General features: G+C 36.8%; 2 protein-coding genes across 4 annotated transcripts in view; one reads left to right on the top strand and one right to left on the bottom strand.

Moving 5' to 3' along the window:
- LOC135088456 (transcription factor cwo) overlaps positions 1-20,816 on the bottom strand; it is a 38,533-nt gene that overhangs the window by 9,186 nt on the left and 8,531 nt on the right. Inside the window, exons 1-3 of one of the 3 annotated variants that reach the window (XM_063983271.1) lie at positions 9,160-9,582; positions 1,910-2,021; positions 1,035-1,218 (exon numbers count right to left, since the gene is read on the bottom strand). In XM_063983271.1, coding sequence (XP_063839341.1) covers positions 1,035-1,218; positions 1,910-2,021; positions 9,160-9,176 — 313 coding nt within the window. In that variant the 5' untranslated portion in view covers positions 9,177-9,582. Of the gene's footprint in view, positions 1-1,034; positions 1,219-1,909; positions 2,022-5,410; positions 6,164-9,159; positions 9,583-20,816 lie in introns of those variants that run through there. The other 2 variants (XM_063983269.1, XM_063983270.1) reach the window with 2 other exon arrangements.
- On the top strand, positions 3,845-5,404 carry LOC135088469 (uncharacterized). The gene is made up of 3 exons (XM_063983295.1): positions 3,845-4,177; positions 4,290-4,443; positions 4,524-5,404. Exons 1-3 carry the CDS (start codon positions 3,912-3,914, stop codon positions 4,788-4,790), a joined length of 687 nt encoding a protein of 228 aa, XP_063839365.1. The 5' UTR covers positions 3,845-3,911; the 3' UTR covers positions 4,791-5,404.

Raw genomic sequence — 20,816 nt, 5'->3', positions numbered from 1 at the left:
TGAAACAGTCGGTAAAAATGTATATTCTGAAACAATGAAAATACATCAGAGCAGTGCAGCCGTTGACAGAAATTATTGAATAATCCTTTATGTACCTACTTACATTTTATGTTGTTAAATAATAAAAACAAATAAAAGACATCTGAAACGATCAATCGATGACTGTGGCAGGCAACGATGATTGTCAGGATTCTTTGGTCCGTTGTGAATTGTGATGTTGTGGCTGAACGCGAGGCGCGAAAGCCAAAAACAATGTCGTACAACCCCCCATCGTGTGTTAGTTGTCAAAGGTTTACAAATTATGCTCACTGGTAAGGGTTCGATAGCACTTAAGTATTCTGAGATCTTTACAGAAAATACTAATAAATCAAGATATCCCCAAGAATTTTGGTAATTTCTGTCATAAATCTTAAAACATTTAAAAGCCTGAAGACTGTCGTCATCAGAAGTCGACATAAGATATTTTACAAAAGACTTGACAATGGATTCCTAAAGTTTTGTGAAAACCAAATTAAAAATGTTTTTCAGAAACTTCACGGTCATTTGAATATTTAATTAGAAATAAAATATGTATTAACAATAAAAGGGGCAATAGTAGACGCGGATGTCATTGAACAAGCAGCGAGAGTCGAATTTTTTTACGAGTTATTTTTTAACAGATAACTACTACAAAATAGAAAAAGTATTTATAAATTAGAAATGTAGATAGTTGAGTAGGTACTAGTAGTAGTTACCTACAGTAACTGGTGTGTTTGTAGGTAGGTACCATTAAGTACTACATAACTAAGATTTTCGGTTAAACAACTTCAATGACAACATGGAAATTACGTGGGTTAAAATTAGTACAACTACCGTCAAAAATAACTGTAGAAATACTTGATAAATAATTGAGTAACTAGGCACTTAGTTAACACACAACAAATAACATTGAAAAAGTTAAAATAAAATTTCAGACAGCTCGCTTGCCAATGACAGCCTACCATTGCCCCTCTCGTCATCATACCATTATAATTCGTTTCCGAGGTGGTACAAACCATTGGCTTTGTCCTGGAGGTACTTGAGGTGCCTGATGGCCATCTCGATGATCTCGGTCTTCTCGACCCTCCCGCGGCCTTTCTTGAGGTACTCGGGAGGGATGAGGCGCGAAAGGTCGGCCAGGCAGTTGTTCATTCGGTCCCGACGACGCTTCTCGATTATTCGGTGAGACATCGGGTCTTGCTGAAGGGATAATGTATAGTTAGATTTATTAGCTCTCTTTAAAATTATGATTCGTCTCAAAAATGAAGAATTTTAATAAATAGTGTAACAATTTGAAAGATTTCACCCGGTGTTTCTTTGGCAACAGACGAAATGACAATAACTCATGGTTTTTAAGGTTTTTTGTAGATGTATTATAACATTGTTAATAACTCATGGTTCAATTTGAATTAACTGGATAGGTACAGTTAGGTACCTATTTCATGTCAGTGTAATACTAACCATCCCTTTAAGAATTATTCTTCTATTAGCCACGGACGTTCAAGTGATAGTGCAAGACAGGAAATATTTTTTTCAATTTTTCTTTATTATTTGACAATTATTATCGGGTGACCATACTTTTAGCAAATTTCGGGACAAGTCCCGATTTTTGTCGTTTGGGCTGATTTTATTAATAGTAATTTAATGCCCGCTTTCATCAATCAGTGCATCTTTAGATGTTACTAAGAAATAGTAATTTACAAGCGGCTGACATTGTGTGATATTGTAGCTTCTTTTTTCATTGAATTAACTAAAGATTTTCAGTTCTAAAAAATTAACAGAATTAAAAAATCACATTCATTATGTCAGACGCTTGCTCGTTGCTAAAACTAAGCTAACGATCTAATAAAAATATAAATCGGGCATATTCAGTGTGACTTGCCCTCGAGACCTTCCCCTTCTTGAGGTAGGCGCCGGGCGGGTACTCCGCTTCGTCCTCCGACGGCGCCGCTGCGAAGTTGAGCTGCTCCGCCACTCGACCGAAGCCATCGCTCGAGTTGTAACTGAAAGAAAAAAAAAACATTTTAGATGCAGTTTTTTTAGAACTTATTGGCATAACTTGACTTAAACTTAACCTTGGTCAGTGCAGATTGCACCCGAACTTAAAATTGAGATGATGAAATTCTTCTTCTTATTCGTCACTACACCTTTAACAAAGTGGTCGTGGTCGTCACGGGTGACGCAATAGGTGTCAATTAATTATTAATTAAAGCTCAGTTATCTACCCAATATAAAAATTGATAATTTTAATCGAAAACGTTGAAACCGAAGAAGTTTCATAATAGATAATTTGACTCTTTTGTATTGTCATAGTCTGGGTTCAAATAAGTTGCATTTTTTGTTGATTTGCTAACTGAAGCAGACTCTATTAATGTTATTAAAAAATTCTGTTAGTAGGTACAAAACCTACCTACTTCCCCTACATTGACAAAAAAACCCAAGACTTATTTGTGGTTCTGGTTGTGGATATTATTATACTTGGCTACATGTACATATTTACAAACAATAGCCAAGGCAATCTTTTGTACAAAAATAGGAGTATGTTTAGCTAATAGGTTGGAATATCGCTGCTTCCAGGCTTTTTTTTTCAACTTGATTAAAAAAGCCGTCTAGCTTGTGCCTGGTCTATCCAATGAATTATTAGATTCTCCGTTCTATTTTTCAATCACTAGTGGTGAGTGATCAATTTGGTCAATTTAGTTTCATTGCTTGAATTACAATATTAAGAAGTAAGGCAGATTGATTATTTTTGTATATGCAATTGTAACGATATGATGTTACAACAATGGCATTGGTTTTAAATACAAATTAAACTAAGTTAAGATTGCTTAAGAAAATTCAATTTTCATCAAGCGGATGTCTCATCTAGATTAGTTTGTGTAATTGGTTCGAAGTTGTATTTGATGTTGGTTTTGCGTTTGACGTAGGCTGTTTATTCCAGAGAGATTAAACCTCAGTCTATTACCCTTGAGCAAAATTTGACATTTAGTCTTAATTCAAAATCTGCGGGCGATAAGCCTAGGTATATACACACCTATTTATTATGTACGAGCAGACTGTCATGTGTGCGAGCACGTGAGCGCGGAATGTAAAGTGGTGAAACGGATTCGAAGGAAGCTCAAAGTTCGGCACATGTGGCAAAGAAACGTGCGACTATCAACCGCCGTGACTCAAACTAGGTGTTTGATTGGTTTATTTTGAACCAATTTGTATAAATATTTATATAACTACTGAACGTGGTTGTGCTGGTTGTATCCACATTTAGACTTTGGGACTGATAAGACGTGTTCTTTACGCTATTTTTTGGTCATCTAATAAAATATAGAGCTGGCATCAGATAACTTATACTCAATCTAATGAAACAAAATTAATTTAAATGCATAATGCATTTAATTAAAATGTTTTAATAAACAGCATAATTGAAGATAATCTACGAGCACCGGGCACCCAATCCCAAATCCAGTAGCAGATTCTGCTCTACATAATTAATTATGTTATAGGTTATCATCTGAGTAAGTGGATAAAGATACAGACCAATTTACCAAGTAATAATTAAAAACTATCGTACCTACTCTCCTTTTTACCTAACTAATATAATTAACAAACTATTTTTCTCACTGCGCACTCACTTTCAATTTATCTAAGGTGAGGTGATACATGACCTACAATCAATTGCCTTCGTCAGAGCTCGTCATCGACACCGCGTCAAGGTCACGCGTGCATTGTTAGTTGTTTTGTTTGCAACTGCAACATGACATCCAGCCCCTGTCCAAGCCCGCCATTTTTTATGCCGGATCCGATCCGGGGTTTTGTCCGCCGACGGCAGTAGCCGGGCGGATCGCGCCCCGCGTTCACGTTCACTCAAAATTTCAGTCGATTTTTTGTTAATACAAATGGATATAACCAGAAAACTGACGAAAGCCTTAATAGAGATGTATTTTGATAAAAAGTGTTTGTGGCAAGTGCATTCTGAGGAATACAAGAGGCGTGATTTGAAGAAAAAAGCGTATCAAGATATAGTAGCGTTCCTGCGTCGGAACGGAGTCAAGGATGCGAACGTGAAACTGGTTCGCGATAAAATACAAAACATGAGACGTGCTATGAGAAAAGAGAAAAAACGGATCGACGATTCGGGAGGGACTTATAGCCCTACTTTATGGTAATTTGAAGGACAATTTTATTACTGCACTGGAAGAACTATTATCTGATTGGTATTATTCACTTATTGCCCTTCAATTTTTGGAAAATGACATTACTCACTTTAATTACAGGTACTACGACCTCCTAACATTTGTTAACCATCGGAATATTCAGAATGAACAAAATAGCTCAAACAGTGATACTACCAGCTGTCCTGTAATCAATATTGACGAAAGTGATGAAGAAGTCACCTTACAAGAATTAAGAGACAACGTTCTGCCAAATGTAAATAAACTAGAACATTACATAAATAATGCCAACTTTGTAAGCAATTTTTTTATAATAATGTTTAAAATTATTTTTAGGAGGAGGAGATGCTTGATCTGTCTGTAATTCCACTGCCACCTGCACGGAAAAAGGCTTCTCGAATGAAAAACATAAATGATGAGCACAAGGCGTTGGGTATAAGCGTCGCTTCAAAAATGAGGAGAATGGAAGAATATCAGCAGATTTATGCCGAACTTCTTATACAAAAAGTTATAGCCCGGGGTCTTCTAGGCCAGCTCCACCAAAATACAGACATTGTGGACGTGGTGCAGGACAATAAGACAGTAATTAGTAGTGAAGAATGAATAATAGGAAATTGAATTTATATTTTTGAGGTGTTACTACTCTTAAATCGTCAACAAGAAAGCTGAACGAGTATAAGAATATAGTCTGCATAAAATTATATTCCTTTATTAGTAGAAGTGGAATCCATGAACAAAGGACTGAACTGTCTCAACTATGTCCAAAAACTTTTCATAAATTTCCTATCAAGGCTTTAGCACATAAATCCAAGTCACGTGAAATATTTTTACATGTTTGACCTTCAGGTAGAAAAGCCAATGAATAAGTAGATACAAATTCTGAAACTGATAACATAGGTAGGTACCTATAAGTAAACTGAATATTATTAAGGCTCAAATTCCTTACGATTCCATGTTTGTTATCAATAGAAGAAGATGTTCTGAAACGATGTTTTTGCATTTAATTTTAATCATTCGATACTCATTATCTGAAAGTAAGATAAAGTTAAAAGTTATTTTTAAAAGTCGTTTTCTGAAAGTCTCTGAGGTCTCGTAAAGTGCGTGTGTGTTTTCACTCATTATTATTATGTCCCTCTCCTATTAAAGTAAAATATTATTATTATTTTTAATCTCGTTAAAAATAGTATATTAAAAATAGAACACTAAAAACAAATGAAACTCACGAGCGTAACGGCAGCAGCATCTGATCGATTGACACTTTGAAGGTCGGCGGGGTGAGCAGGACGTTCATGGCACTGATCACTAGCCGACTTCCGAGGGCATAACAAGCAACACTTATTGGATAAGTGAGTGGGCGCGTGACAACTGACGCCCCGAGGAGTTCCGTACACAATGCTGGATGTCGGACACGCTTCTGAATAACGTACAAGTGTGAGGTGACCATGCGATCGAATTTTTGCGGAAATTGCTTTAAATTTTTCTTAAGCGTTTACCTACTTGTTAGGTATTTGTTGATTGTTATTTACCTACTTGTGTGATGTGTTAGCCGAGGGAAAAGGTAAGATAAATTAGTTTACCAATACAGTCTAGTAGACAGTTGTAATTTTTGTATATTTTATGCATACAATGTGGTTATCATCTCCTAAAGACGTCATTTCTCAAAGATAAGAAAGTCGCGGCTATTTATGGCTTGCTAACCTTTCATGAACCTGTAAATACACACAAATTATTGTACCTTACTCGTATGTTGGATTAAAAACTGTTTCAACTAGCTCTCCTATTACCTAACCCCAAACTAATTAGAACTTACTTCGGGGACAAGATAACACACGGCCACACTGTTAACTATCCATTTCCGTTTTTGCTTTCGCTCTCATCAAATGGTGATTCTTTGCGATAGAACGAGATGACATGACTGGCAATGGGCAGTTAACACTGTTGCCGATAGTACGTGCAAGCGCGAGCCCACTTTATTATCATCTTATTCTGCACTCTTAGGATGAAATTGAGATTAATATTATCATAAAAGAAAATGTTAATGGTGGGCTCAATGCTTGCTGATCACTTTTACATTTGCCAGTAAAATTCAAGCTTTATTTACAGCAGCAATTTCTTATTTTGAATTTAACATTTTTCATTTCAAACATTAAATCATAATACAGCATTTTTCGGTTTCCCATCAACTTCGCAAACAAAACTCTATAAACTTTTGACCTTTCCAAAAGTTTCAATGGAACTTTTGGAAAGGTTATGTGTATAAATAACAATGCCTACGGGAAAATTTGTTTACCGGCTCCTAGTGAAGCATGGAAAATTACGGCACTTTCACGTTTTTGGCTTTGCTAGAGCCGGCGCGGTTTAACGAGTATTATTATCCTCGTCTGGTTCACGTGATGCCTGATATCCAGCGTAACGTGAGCGATAGTTATCTCGTCCCCGTCGTAGCCCAGCGATACTGTGCTAGCTGCTGCTTATCTTTCTTATCTGTTTGTCACACTATGCGAACAGAGTGCACTAATCGATCGTTTTCAGCAAACAGTGTTATTAATAGCTTAACAAAATATTTACAAGTAAGCTTTGTGATAATAAATATTTGTTAATTGATAAAAAATCAAATAAAGTGTTTTATTCACTTTATTTGATTAAGTACAGTCGACAATATACCAGTCTCTACATTTTGGTCGTAAAATCGCACTTCTTACAAGTACATTATATTTTAATGCGACAGCGTGCAGTAAATATTTATGATATAGATTTAAAATTAACAAAATAATATGTGAATTAAACATGTAATGCATATAAAAGTGAGTTACTATTTGTGACATAAATCCTGGTTACCCTACACTCGGGCACGTGTTTCAAACGCACGGTAGACAGACACCTAATATGGATACGTGCATATATCAAGATTCGAGACTTGATACCTACGTACGTTAAGGGACACAGACAAAAACGTTTTACGTTTTTTCAAGGTTTTAACTCGAATGTTACTAAAACAAAAAGAAAAATCTTTTGAATATTATTTTTCTGCCTGCTTTTAGGCGCAGACCTTATTTAGATCTTTAGAATTACGCAATGGATGTTGATACGGTTTTTTTTTAAATAGATAAAGTGACTCAAGAAGAGGCAGGTATAAAACATGCTTAATAAAGAAGAGAAAAGATCTAAGCATACGTCCATAGGGACAGACAGCGGAAAGCGACTTTGTTTTATACTATGTAGTGATATGAACACGTTTTTTTAATAGATAGAGTGACTCGAGAAAGGTTTTATTTACTATAGGTATAAAACATGCATAATAAACAAAAGAAAAACCGGGAAATTCCATTGCAACCGTGCGAAGCCGGGGCGGGCCGCTAGTACCTACTAGATAAAGTCTTATAGTTAATCAATATGAAAATATTTTTATTCATGAATAAATAAATAAAGCCTTGATCATTGATTTTTAAATCAATTCTATGATAACCATTAGGTATAAAAAACTAAGTTAAGTATATGATAATTTAAATCATCCAGGCAGTTAACTGAATATATCACATAGCTGAACATTTGAATTTTAAAGTTTTTTTTTATTTTGATCCACGCCACGTGTCGTTGATTGCCAGGGAAAAATACCTATAAAATGTGTAGATCTAGATACCTACCTACATAAGCGTAAACATTAATGCACTGTGACACTGTAAACTGACGCCAACATGAAATGTGAAGATGATATTGCATTTTGTTTCATACGTCAAATAAACAAAGTCAAAACTTACGTCTTAGAATTCGATAATACAAAATGTCTATCGAATTAGGTATTTTTCTAAATTCAAATTGGGTAGCTGCTAACATAAAAATATTTTTGATCATAAGTATCTATTCACAGAACTCTTCCCAGCTACTGATAAAATAGAATGCAAGGAAGACCAAATTAATAAAGTTTATTTTACAACATGCCTTGTATGCTTCATATTCTAAAAATAACTCTTAATTACTGAGCTCAAAGAGTGACACCAAAACTATTTCTGTCCATACTTTTCGCGATAAATTAGATTAACAAGAGCATTGTTGACTAATTAAAGTGCCTATTTATATTCGCAAAAAAATTATAAATTCAAAAAGTGCATGAATATTAATCTATAGTCTATACTATCTATACTAATATTATAAATGCGAAAGTAACTCTGTCTGTCTTTCTGTCTTGCTTTCACACCTAAACCACTTAACCGATTTTGATGAAATTTGGCATAGAGATAGTTTGAGTCCCGGTAAAGGACATAGGATAGTTTTATCCCGGTTTTTTAAACAGGGACGCGCGCAATAAAGTTTTTCTGTGACAGACAAAATTCCACGCGGGCGGGTGAAGCCGCGGGCGGAAAGCTAGTCTGCCTATATTTATGTAGAGTCTGCACATTGCTAAAAAATCTTCTAAAAAAAGTATATGTATTTCTAATAACATGTCTCCATGCTACAATCAATAACATCATAAAGACTTTTGAGGATGAAAAATGAGAAGTCTGACCTACACAAATAACAAAATAGAAAACGAGAAGTAGTTATATAAACAAGAAAAGTACCCTAAAAGGTCACGCGCATCGGGCACAAACAGACTGGACGCGCGCGTGCCACATCTGACACAAGGCGAGGTCTTCGACCGGCCTTGCTCATGAAATATGCAAATAGGATACAGACTGAAATGGTTCTCCAACATTCTAGAAAGCTAGACAAAAAACTCCAAAACGTCTCCAAAATTGCATAATTGTCGTTTGAATAACAGGTATATTTTTATCTCCAGCGCCCATAAACCTTTAGTTTAATGAGAAAACATTATGTAAATCTAAGAAATATTTTCATGGAAACTGCCTAAGCGATTAATCAACTCTATCAACTGCAAACAGAAGTAGATGAAAGTATGGCCAACCCTCAACACTGGAAAATCAATGCGAGCAGGTAGTAGGACTTGTCAATAGTACCAGAAAAAATTACTAACTTTGAAGAAGGTTCCATCTTCGATGTTTCTCAAAAGCACATTTCATTGCTTGCTCAGTCACGTTTGCCACCACCCACGACCGTATCACGGTCAGTATCTTTCCTTTCGTCGCAGACGCATCGTTTGGACTGAAACTGGACACTTCTAACACTAATCAGTTCACTGCATCTGGTGTTCCAACAGGCATGATAATCTAGGTCACTTCGCCAATTCGGTTTCTCCGTTCGCGCCGCAAATCGCCCGAGTTGCAGCGCGTTGTGCAAACTGTGACGTCACCCTTCACGTGCGCGAGCGCAACTCACGTGCGTCGCGGCTAACGACTCGAACGAACGGGCCGAGGTGTTTGTAGAGCCGATAATACGAACGAGCGTAACCTTGTCTAAATTGTGGGCTAGGTTTATCACAACAGATGCAGGTTGCCACCTTGTGTGTTCTACAACGAGGACGATCTAATATGGATTTAGCTGGACTCGTTTTATTAAACGTGAGCAATTTCGATTTATGAATGGAAAATAACTATGACAATGTTGTTCGACACATGCGCACCAATTGAGCGAGACTAACCAGTAACAACTAGCCTATGCAATTACTTTGTTCAAGTAGGTACCTACCAAGCAATAGTTCGCTGTCCAGAATCAGCTTAATATTAAGAAATCCTGAAAAATTTTGTTTAACTTTTAAAGTTTAGTAAATAGGAGCAAGGCAATAAAGTTATCGAAGAGTTATGTTGCAGTAGCCGCTGATGTTTATTGGCTTTAAATTGTTGTAATAGGACATAGTGATAGTGATACCAAAATAAAAACAAGGTGAAAAGGCGAGACGTGTGTGTGTGGCCCCGTGGACTGCGTTTTTTGCACTACGGTAAGAGACTCTATCATCAGAGCGGTAAGGTGTATATTTAAAAAAAATAATTTTGTTTACTGATGTAAACGTGACATAGTTATAAGACGTATAAACAGTGTCACGTGTTACAATAATAAAATTCAATAGTGGCTGAGCGTCTGGCTTTGGAAAAGAAATCTTAAGCCGTGAGTCACACACTCACACTCGCCATTGTCACTTAGCCATGTCGCGAGCTGGTGCGATAAGAAGACTTGCCCATATTATTGTGCCTATATCGCTTCACACACACATAAAATATCTATTAGTGCATACTATTTTTGTTACATTGCAGTTTTATAATATGAGTAAATTTTTCAATGGTCGAAATAGGTACTTTTTATTGAACTTATTAATGTTACACGAACTAAGTAGAATCCCGAATACTCTGATATGACAAAGAAATTAATTTGATTTATTTTTGTGAAGCAGTCGCGGCACTTATCCTGTAAAATACTAAATGATGGTGACCCTACAGAAAATTGTTGATTAAAATATTTAGAATTAATTTATTAATAGTCTACCTTGTCGGTAAATAAATATTCAACAGGTACCTATTTATTTTATACACAAAAAATGTGTCATGTCATGCATGATGATCAACACGGAGAGCCATGAACCAACATTGATAAATGATCAACAAAATACAACGTAATAAATAAAAATCTCAAATTTAATTTCGGTTTAATTAACTAAAACTTAAGAAACAAACACATCGAGGTTAGGAAGTACTTTAGTTGTAGTTACAGCAGGAAACTTTACTAAATGAAAACAAAGCAACAAAGCGTAGAGTTCATTACTCCGCATTTTCTAGAGTCACGTGCTACACGTGATATAATTTCGAGTAAGTACTTATGTACTATACTGCCGAACTTTTCTTGTAGATTATTATGTTCACTCCTAGGACGAATATTCGTCCAAGGTTCACTCACATTAATGTATCGAACGAATCTAGCTATAATATGTTATCGTCCCATGCCATAGAATAATTTAGGTAGATGTGTTGTGAAAAATATGTTTATGATAGAGAAATAAACATTGAATACCTACATTTTTGATACATTAAGCCTTTTTAAAAATAAAATATAACATGAGTTTAAAAACATTTTGTTTAGGACGCTGAAAGAGCTCTATAAACAACTTGCCAAACTTTCAGTTTCAGGCTAGACCAAAAATAGTATTTATTGAGGCATCGTAATATTCTAGAAAAGTGATTTTTTTTTCATAACAATAAAAGTTCCCCCATTAGGTGGACCGAAGATCTGGTGTAGGTCGCGGGAGGTTCCTGGAAGTGGGCGGCGCAGGTCCAGTTGTTATGGACTCTTTGGGAGAGGCCTTTGTCCAGCAGTGGACTAGGTAGGTATGTATCTCATTTGTATATGAGGATATGTAGGCATTTAGAACTTAGTCCTATTTGTAACTTGGCAAACAACATTTCTTGTCTTAATTCCTGCGTGCCTAAACAACTGCAGGAAGATCTAATGAACGCTACTGACAACGCCACTCTTGTATCAGGGTTTCGGGCTGACACTGTAATATAGGTTTGTTGTCGACACCACAAGAAGAAGAAGTTAGGTACGTACTTCTTCTAATTTGGCCTAAAAGTGCACTTCATTCAGGTCAACGGATTCCTATCAGTCAGGTCTGCACCGGGCCTTTATCAGTGATAAGCCCACTTGAAAAGTCTTACTTGATAAGAGGCAATTAGTGACATCTGACGCCAGTGACACGTGCGGTGTCCAATTAGTATCTAGCTACCTCCGGCAGTGCTATTAAAAAGAATATATTTTTTTAACCAAACCAACTAGGAAACTCTTGGCCTCTATCTCACCTGATGGTAAGTGATAAATCAGGTCGAAGGTGGAAGCGAGCTTCTCCCGCAATCCTCAACCACAGAGGAACTGACTCTTACCTCTTAACTGCCGGAACACAACAATGCTGATAACATTGTTGTTATGGCGGCAGACTTAGGTAAGATGTGGTAGCTAGCCAGGCGGACTTAAAACAAGCCTAAACCGAACAGAAAAATCTGCCCCCACTGGGAATGAACCAGGGACCTCTGCGTCTGAAGCAGGAATAATAAAGAGAGTAAGAAAATCAAGGATTATAGGTTAATTAGCTAGTTAAGGGGTCCGCCTGTCACCTGAAAACTTTAACAGGGGTTCGTGGAGCCGAAGTTTGAGAAACCCTGATGTAGAGTCATAGACCGTACGACCATATGGACAACAAGCGCAATGAAGTAAGCTTACCGTAGAAAACCTGAAGCTATTGTATTTTCTCTTTAAAACTGAAAATTATTTTGTTGCGAGAAATTAACAAGTGAAGCTCTAAAATTAGTAGGTTCTATCAAAAGGTTACTAACTAGTACCTTCTAAAATAAATTAGTACACTACCTATTGAAAGGTTACTAACTAGCTTGTCTATGTAATACGACTCCTACACATGCTGCTTTATTGGTGTTATTTTTACAGAGAATTTGCGTACGATGAGGTGACAAGTGCTTTGATATTATACATACATATTACAGGGTTTTACACTTAGTAGTGTGAGTCAGGATTCAGGAGTTATTTATTTACAATAATTACAATATGGGACTCTCTCCCCACCTTTCGTTCCCACCACTGCAACTCCTGTGTAGCCAGGATCTACAGTTTGACCGCCAATAAAAACCCAACCAGCGAAGGTCAAGTTTGTCCAAGGAGGAAGTTAAACTGTCATTGGACCCGCAAGGAGAAGTTCGAAGTTAACTAACGAAAAGTCGAAAACCCTTGGTGATAGAAAAATATTTTCTAAGCTCTCAAAACTTTATCGACAATGTCATTAAAATAAAAGAGGAAAAAAAATATACCTATGGAAGAATTAAAAAAAATAACAACAGAACTAGGTATAAAGGATTATTTAGTCACTAAAAAGTTACTATTAAAAACCGGCCAAGTGGGTGTCGGACTCACGCACAAAGGGTTCCGTACCATTGATTTATGAATGAGGATCATTTCGATTTTTAGCTGTGAATGCAGATTTATAGGGCTAAGAAATCCTTAATACACAGTCCAAAAATTTTTGTTCTACGACAAAAATTGACGAAGTTATGGCCAAATTACTATAAAAGTTCACTGACCGCCCGGCGCGGGGACGATGACGTCACTATATCCGATCCGAACGCTGCCGGCGTACTGCGTGGATAGAAAATATTTTTTTCTAGCCAAACTATCAGTTTTAGAGAAAAACTTGTAATGACATTTATTCATCAGAATAAAGTAAGCTATCGATAGGTAATTTTTAAAAATAGAAATTGTGAAAAATAACGCAAAAAATCCATACGCTCATACGATTCAATGGAACGCAGAGGCGCGATTGGGGTCTCCGCGGGTGGTATATTTGGCGATTTATTCAAATAAAGTGTTCATAAGTGTTGTTAGAGTCATATCTTCATCCAAGTAAAATATAAAAATGTATAAGTATTAATTTATTTACTTCTAACAATAAGGTATAGCTGAGGCAGATACACTCTGCCTAGGCTACAAGACATTGCTATGAAGATCATTTCGATGTACACGTAACACCTACTTGTTATTTAGTTTTTCTGAGTACGTACCTACCTATCTGTTCGCCGTTTCCATGGGCGGGCCAGCTGCTGCAGGAAAGGACAGCTGCTCCCTCCTGGAAATCTATTTAATCTTAGCCTAGAAGCTGGGTATGACTTCCCCCTCGGCCAGAAGTTTGGTATAATTTACCCCCCCCCCCCAGGCCCAAAACTGGGTATGACTTGACCCCTCCCCCTCCCCCCAGGCCAGAAGCTGGGTAAGGCTTCTTGCCCCTCCCCCCAGGCCATAAGTATAAGCTGGATATGACTCCCCCCCAGACCAGAAGCTGGGTAAGGCTAGCCCCTCCCCCCAGCCCATAAGCATAAGCTGGGTATGACTCCCCCTCGGCCAGAAGCTGGGTATTACATACCCTCCCCCCCCCAGGCCGGAAACTGGGTATGACTCTTGACCCCTCCCCCCCCCCCAGGCCAGAAACTGGGTATGACTTGCCTCTCCCCCCCCTCCCACCAAGGCCAGAAGCTGGGTAAGGCTTGCCCCTCCCCCCAGGCTATAAGCTGGGTATGACTTATCCTCCCCCCCCCCCCCCCAGGCCAGAAACTGGGTATTAGCATCATATTATTATGTATTATTATGTTCAATACAAACAATCATTAAGTTACCACTCACCCCAACCGCGTCTCCGCAGTGCATCGAATCCTATGAAAATGTGGTTTTTGGACATAGCGATACTTATTTTTCACAATTTTTATTTTTAAAAATTACTGGTCGATAGGTTACTTTATTTTGATGAATAAATGTTATTAAAAGTTTTTTTCTAAAACTGATAGTTTAGCTGGAAAAAAATATTTTCCATCCCAATAGTACGCCGGCTGCGCTCGATTCGGATATAGTGACGTCACGCGGCCCTGCGTACGTTGACTTTTAGCGGCAAAAACGGCCTATGTTTATTACTTAATATCTTCGTAAGTAATGGTCCGATTTGGATAATTCAAAAAGATATATCTTTCTTATGTCTTAAAGATTAACGTAGATACTAGTTTTATTGAATTTTCTACAACAGTACTGATCCTCATTAAAATGATTATTTTTTAATTTACTTAAATTAGTATGAAAGATTACGCGGTAATATGCGGTTTACGATTTACGAGGTATTAAAAAAAACTACTTAACTACTAGATCTTAATAATAATGCAATCGATCTGGTAGAATCTACTGTATTTCTGGGAATTACCCTGGATTCAAAACTCCAGTGGGGCTCCCATATAGAAACTCTGGCGGGAAAGCTCAGCTCAGCGGCTTTTGCAATAAAAAGGATACGGTCATTAACCGATGTTTCAACAGCTCGCTTAGTCTACTTTAGCTACTTTCATAGCCTAATGTCATATGGAATCATGCTATGGGGCAAAGCTGCAGATTTTGAAACAATATTTATTCTGCAAAAACGTGCCATAAGATACTTGTATAAAATGAAAGCAAGAGCGTCCCTTAGAGAATTGTTTAAAGAAATTGGCATTCTCACGGCCGCTTCACAATACATCTTAAACTGTATTCTATTTATTCAACAAAATATTAATGAATTCAAAAAGAAAAGTGATATTCACCAAATCAATACTAGAAATAAAAATAAATTGGCTATACCCGCTTTTAGACTTAATAAAGTGTTTGCCACCTTTATGGGACAAGGTATTCATTTTTATAACAAAGTCCCTGATAAATATAAAGAGCTACCGTACAATAAATTTAAAGGTATAGTTAAAGATCACATGCTTAAAAAAGCCTATTATACAACTCGAGATTTTCTTAATGATAAGTCATCCTGGGAGTAGGATTATGGTCCTCTCATGCTCGCACTAAAAAGAATTAAAATCGTGCTATGAAAAGTAATGTATAAACTAATCTAATTTTCTAAAATGTTATAGTGTCATGCTTCTCAATCTGGACTGTTACTTAGCTTTATTATTGGTTTTTTTTTTCTCTAAGAGATAACTTGGTATTGTCATTCTCACTAAAATGTCTCTGGGGTGGTGGCGTAGTGAGGCGGGTCGTTACATTCCCTCTAATATGGTCGAGTGAAGCGATGGCTGGTTCACTCGTCATGTCTGTGAACAGGCGCTGCTTTCGGGGACTGGTCAATCCAAGTTATTCCAATTTATGTATGCGAGTCATTTCTACTAGTATTTAAGTGTGTAATCTGTAAGTCTAGATATTAGCACGTCACTACCTTGTTTAATATACCACGCAATTTTGTATACCCATTCTTATAAGATACACTATACAAGAATGCATGGTAAATTCAGTGAACTGCTCCTGAATCGAATGTACCTACTACTGCTATTTCTATTTATTTATATTAACCGGCAGACAGTGGTGACTGAGTTTGTTGCGGCGCTTCTTCTCAGCACTTGCCAAATGTTGGTCTCGAAGCGCTGGTAGGGTAAAAAGATTATGAGACATGTAGAGGCTCCTTAAGAGCAAAATGACGATTTGTAAGAACTATTTATTAGTCTAAACAAATAAAGAAATTTTGACTTTTGACTTTGACTTTGATCTCGTTCAAAACAATTTTCGTTGGTAGTTTTTATAGTAATGTACATCATATTATTATGTTTTTTTTAGATTTTTCATTATCTTATTTTAGAAGTTAGAGGGGGGGGGACCAACTTTTTTCCACTTTGGAAGCGTCTGTCACGCAAACTATTCGGTTTAGAAAAAAAATATTTTAGAAACCTCGATATCATTTTTGAAGACCTATCCATCCACACGTATGTGTTTGATGAAAAAAAAATTTTGAGTTTCAGTTCTAAGTATGGGGAGCCCCCAATATTTATTATTATTTTTTTATTTTTGCATCAAAATCTTAAAGCGGTTCACAGAATACATCTACCTGCCAAGTTTCAACAGTATAGCTCTTATAGTTTCGGAAAAAAATGGCTGCGACATAAGGACGGACAGACGGACAGATGGACAGACGGACAGACAGACATGACGAATCTATAAGGGTTCCGTTTTTTGCCATTTGGCTACGGAACCCTAAAAAGAACTTGTCAACAATCTTAATCTTCCTCGCCCGATAAGGAAACATTCTAATCGGTCGTTTAGCAAAAAGTTTAGGTAGGCTTGTTTTTCCGCCCTTGGTTACAGAGATTTATCGTTTGCCTCTCTCTACGTAACAAGAATGCTCGATTGTATGGATTGTACCATAACATAACATCAGTCAACTCTATTCCATCTGTCTAACGCAGGTTACGTCGACGTCTAGATTAATCGTTGAGTCACTCTTTAAGATTTTCCGGTATTCATAAACCGATCCCTCTCTTAGGGATCCGTAGATTTAGTCTTGAGATTACTTTGATTTCTACTATAATTTGATTGTGTTATTAGCATAAAACAAAGTTGTTTATTTAGTGTATTATACCCTATTATACCTCAATGTAGAGTTTACCTATCTCCCAGTTTAAATGTAACATATTTTAAATTTATTTATTTTACATAAAGCACGATGCTGTTTCATGAAACGCTCCATAGTGATTAAAAATTCATGAAATTATTCACAGTTTCCCATCACCCACGCACATAATCTCTACCTTGATTGAACCGTTTTTCGAGATACATAAGTATTATCAAGTGTTGCTATTTGCAAAAAATTTTGGCCCACCTTGTATTTTTGGCAAACATTTTGCTGCAGACCCCGATCATTCCATGTGTGTATCATTTCATTTGTCTTTGTTTTCAACGGAAAAAAAATAGACGCCAATTCAAAATGCTACGGATTTTGCTTAATTAATTAGCGATTCAGCTAAAGTTCGCGTCGCTCTTTCACCTGGAGGACGTCTTAATTGCGACCTTTTCGTTTACATAAGTCCACTTACGTAAAGGTCGCTGCAAAAAGTTCGACATTTGAGTTCGGTGTGGTACTGTCTAATGCTGTCTGTTTTCCGAGAGCATCGCGGCGTGAGCTGCCACGTGGTGGCGCTCACGTTGCGCCCCACGAGTCGAGTTGTGCAAACGTTTTGAGTGTGACGTAACATCCGATAACACCGGCCATTTTCTTTGATTGATCGTCGACAATTAATATGAACTTTGGGAAGGTTGCAACTGCAAGTCATGGTGTCCGCAGATTATGAGTGGCCGTAAAGTGCTGCTCCCTGCGTGCGTCCGTCTCATACAGATCAGAGACCACCAGTGCCACCCAAATATATTTTTTGAAAGTTTTGTAGTTTTTATTGGTGCAAAATGAAAATTTTTGTTCTTTCTTTCACTGCAATGTGATGCAAATGGCGTCTGTAAGTGTAGCTACTGGATTATACAAAGTTACTCGTCGAGTATTATTATGTTCTGTCTGCGTGACCGTCATAAAATTATCTCACCTTATCTCAGAAGTCTAGGAAAATTTTCATTACCTTAACCGCTTTGTCCTCACATTTATCACTCAAACGTGAAAAGCACAGATTACCTACTTAATATACCTACTACACTGATATTTTTAGTCGGTAGGTATTTTACCTATTTAAGTAAGTCTCATTTTTGCGACCTACCTGTTACCTAGTAGGTGTATTTTTCACAAAATAGAAAACCGACTCCAAAACAACTTATGACTGTGTTTTTTTAGATAGTGTCTAAAAAAGATCGTCATCGATCATGAAAATATGGAAATTTATCAAATTCTCTTTATAATATTATGATGTATTTATCAAAATATACGAGCATTTTATTTATTTTGTAGGTATATATACAAAATCTCGTTTTTTGAAATGAGGATCTTTACTTACCATTTCAATATTACTAACAACAAAAGTGGTATTACGGGGGCGAAAAATCGATTCAACTAGGTCTCATTTCTCGGAAAAGTTTTATTCATTTTCGAGGTCGCCCAGACATTAATACCGACAGAAGTATCATAAATATTAGATAATATTTTCGTACTTACAGCTCGTATGTAAATTCTAACATATTTTGTAGAAGGTTCTTTAGGATGATACAATGAAGATTTATTGAAGACTAGCGGCCGCCCGCGACTTCGTACGCGTGGATCCCGTTTTACCCCCTTCATCTATCTTACGCGGTTTAGATTTTTTCATACAAATGTTTTTTTCCGCTAACTCCCGTTCCCGTGGGAATTTTGAAATATCCTGTTGTAACTAAGCTTCAAGTTTACTAAGGTACCTGCATACCAAATTTCAAGCGTCTAACTTAAGCGGTTTAGATTTTTCATACAAATGTTTTTTCCCGCTAACTCCCGTTCACGTGGGAATTTTGCAATATCCTGTTGTAACTAAGCTTTAAGTTTAGTAAGGTACCTGCATGCCGAATTTCAAGCGTCTAACTTAAGCGGTTCAGATGTTTCATACAAAACGATTTTCCCGCTACTTCCCATTCCCGTGGGAATTCCTAAGTATCCTATAACCTGCCCAGGAGTATGAAGAATAATTGTACCAAGATTCGTTAAAATCCGTCGAGTAGTTTTTGTTTCTATAAGGAACATACAGACAGACAGACAGACAGACAGAATTTTACTGATTGCATTTTTGGCATCAGTATCGATCACTAATCACCCCCTGATAGTTATTTTGAAAATATATTTAATGTACAGAATTGACCTCTCTACAGATTTATTATAAGTATAGATATTGGTAGTGAGTGACAGAAAGCGATTAACACCTTAGCAAAATTTAACAAAATCCCCCATTCCAGTGGTAGAGTCGATGAGTGCCGGGCCCTCTGGACCGCCGCCAGGCAGCCAACGTGTTTACAAACAATGGAATTAATTGGAAAACGTGAGCTGAACTATTAATAGATACTTTGGCTAAATATATCACGAAGATTCACCAAGATGATCTAATTACTTAGGTATATCTCTACAGACATACACATAATTTTTAATTTAGGAATAAAGGCGATGCTAGCATCAGAAAATATCACTAGAAATTTAGTTAATAATGGTGAAGAATAAGTACCTACATAAGTAGGTACATACATACTTACTTAATATTGTTTTAGTATTTTTGCTAAAGATCGGGATCGGTATGGTGTTTTGGGAGAGCCCTATTGCAAGTTGTTAGCAGACTGATGCGTGCTGAACTGCTGATGATAAAAGACCTAAGAAACTTCTGAATGTTGCCTGCCTCGATTATGAGTCACACATTCACACTATGAGATGAAATTCTATTAACATTTTTTTGTTAGTAAGATAAGAATGACACATGACAATGACTACTTATCGAAATATCGCCAAAAGAATCGAAATTATGTGAGATACGAGTAGGTATAAGGTATAGCCTAGCTACTTACTACTGTTGATAAAGTAGTGCTGATATTTTTTTTTAATTAAAGTTAAAAGCAATTTGCTCTTACGTAATGATATAACTCCTGATCACATTGTTTATTTTTATTTAGCACACTTAAAAAAACGTGACAACATGCCTGTTCGATACAAACCGATGGTTATTCGCACGTAGCTTTTATCGGACGTTATCATCACTTAACAGATTAATAGTTTATCGCTCTTATTAACTACAAACTTCCACAAATTCATCTCAGTTCCCGTAATTTGAAAGCTCTTGAATATTTTCGTTTCGTAGCTTTTCGAAGATACTAACCTGACTCAAATATAACTTAGAGAACTTATGCAAAGCAAGCACCTTTTATTATTATTTTTCATGAATATTCAAGATCCAAGGTCTAACCTTCCTACTCTTTTAAAACATGGTGTCTTTCAAGATGTTTTTTGTCACCAGTTAGGCAGCAATTTCTATTTTAAGCACAATGATAGAGAACTCAAAACAAGTGTGACTAGGGAAAGGATTCGTTTTCATGCTGCGTTTACACTGCGCGGAAATTAGCCAAGTCAAGTCAAAAAAACAGTGGAGTGGAAATGAATTATGAATGAATTTCATCCCCACTCCTCTGTTTTTTTGACTTGACTCGGCTAATTTCCGCATAGTGTAAAAGCAGCATCAAGATCCATACTTGAGTCTAGCTCTCCATACGGGCCTAAAGTATTCGGTCACGAACAAAACTAGCGCTACCTCACGATGACGCACATCCTCATAACCACGAGTCCCTGTAACGTTATTCAGTCATACACAACAGCATTGTTTTTGCACAGTAGACTCATATACAGGGTGGAATTTTAATTTTATCTAATATAGAACAAACTGACACCTGCAAGCCCCATTTTATAAAATTTAATATACTCACTTTACCTAGCCTATACATTTTTGAAGCTTGTAAGTT

The sequence above is a fragment of the Ostrinia nubilalis genome, chromosome 4, assembly GCF_963855985.1.
Source record: "Ostrinia nubilalis chromosome 4, ilOstNubi1.1, whole genome shotgun sequence".
Classification (NCBI taxonomy): domain Eukaryota; kingdom Metazoa; phylum Arthropoda; class Insecta; order Lepidoptera; family Crambidae; genus Ostrinia; species Ostrinia nubilalis.
Note: the sequence above shows the minus strand (reverse complement) of the source record. Positions and strands in the feature narration are given on the sequence as shown.

Bases quoted from the DNA above. Each gene is read 5' to 3' on its own strand.
- LOC135088469 (XM_063983295.1), top strand. From the start codon at position 3,912: ATGGATATAACCAGAAAACTGACGAAAGCCTTAATAGAGATGTATTTT. The intron at 4,178-4,289 runs GTAATTTGAAGG...CTTTAATTACAG, and splicing joins ACTTATAGCCCTACTTTATG to GTACTACGACCTCCTAACAT. The intron at 4,444-4,523 runs GTAAATAAACTA...AATTATTTTTAG, and splicing joins GAGACAACGTTCTGCCAAAT to GAGGAGGAGATGCTTGATCT.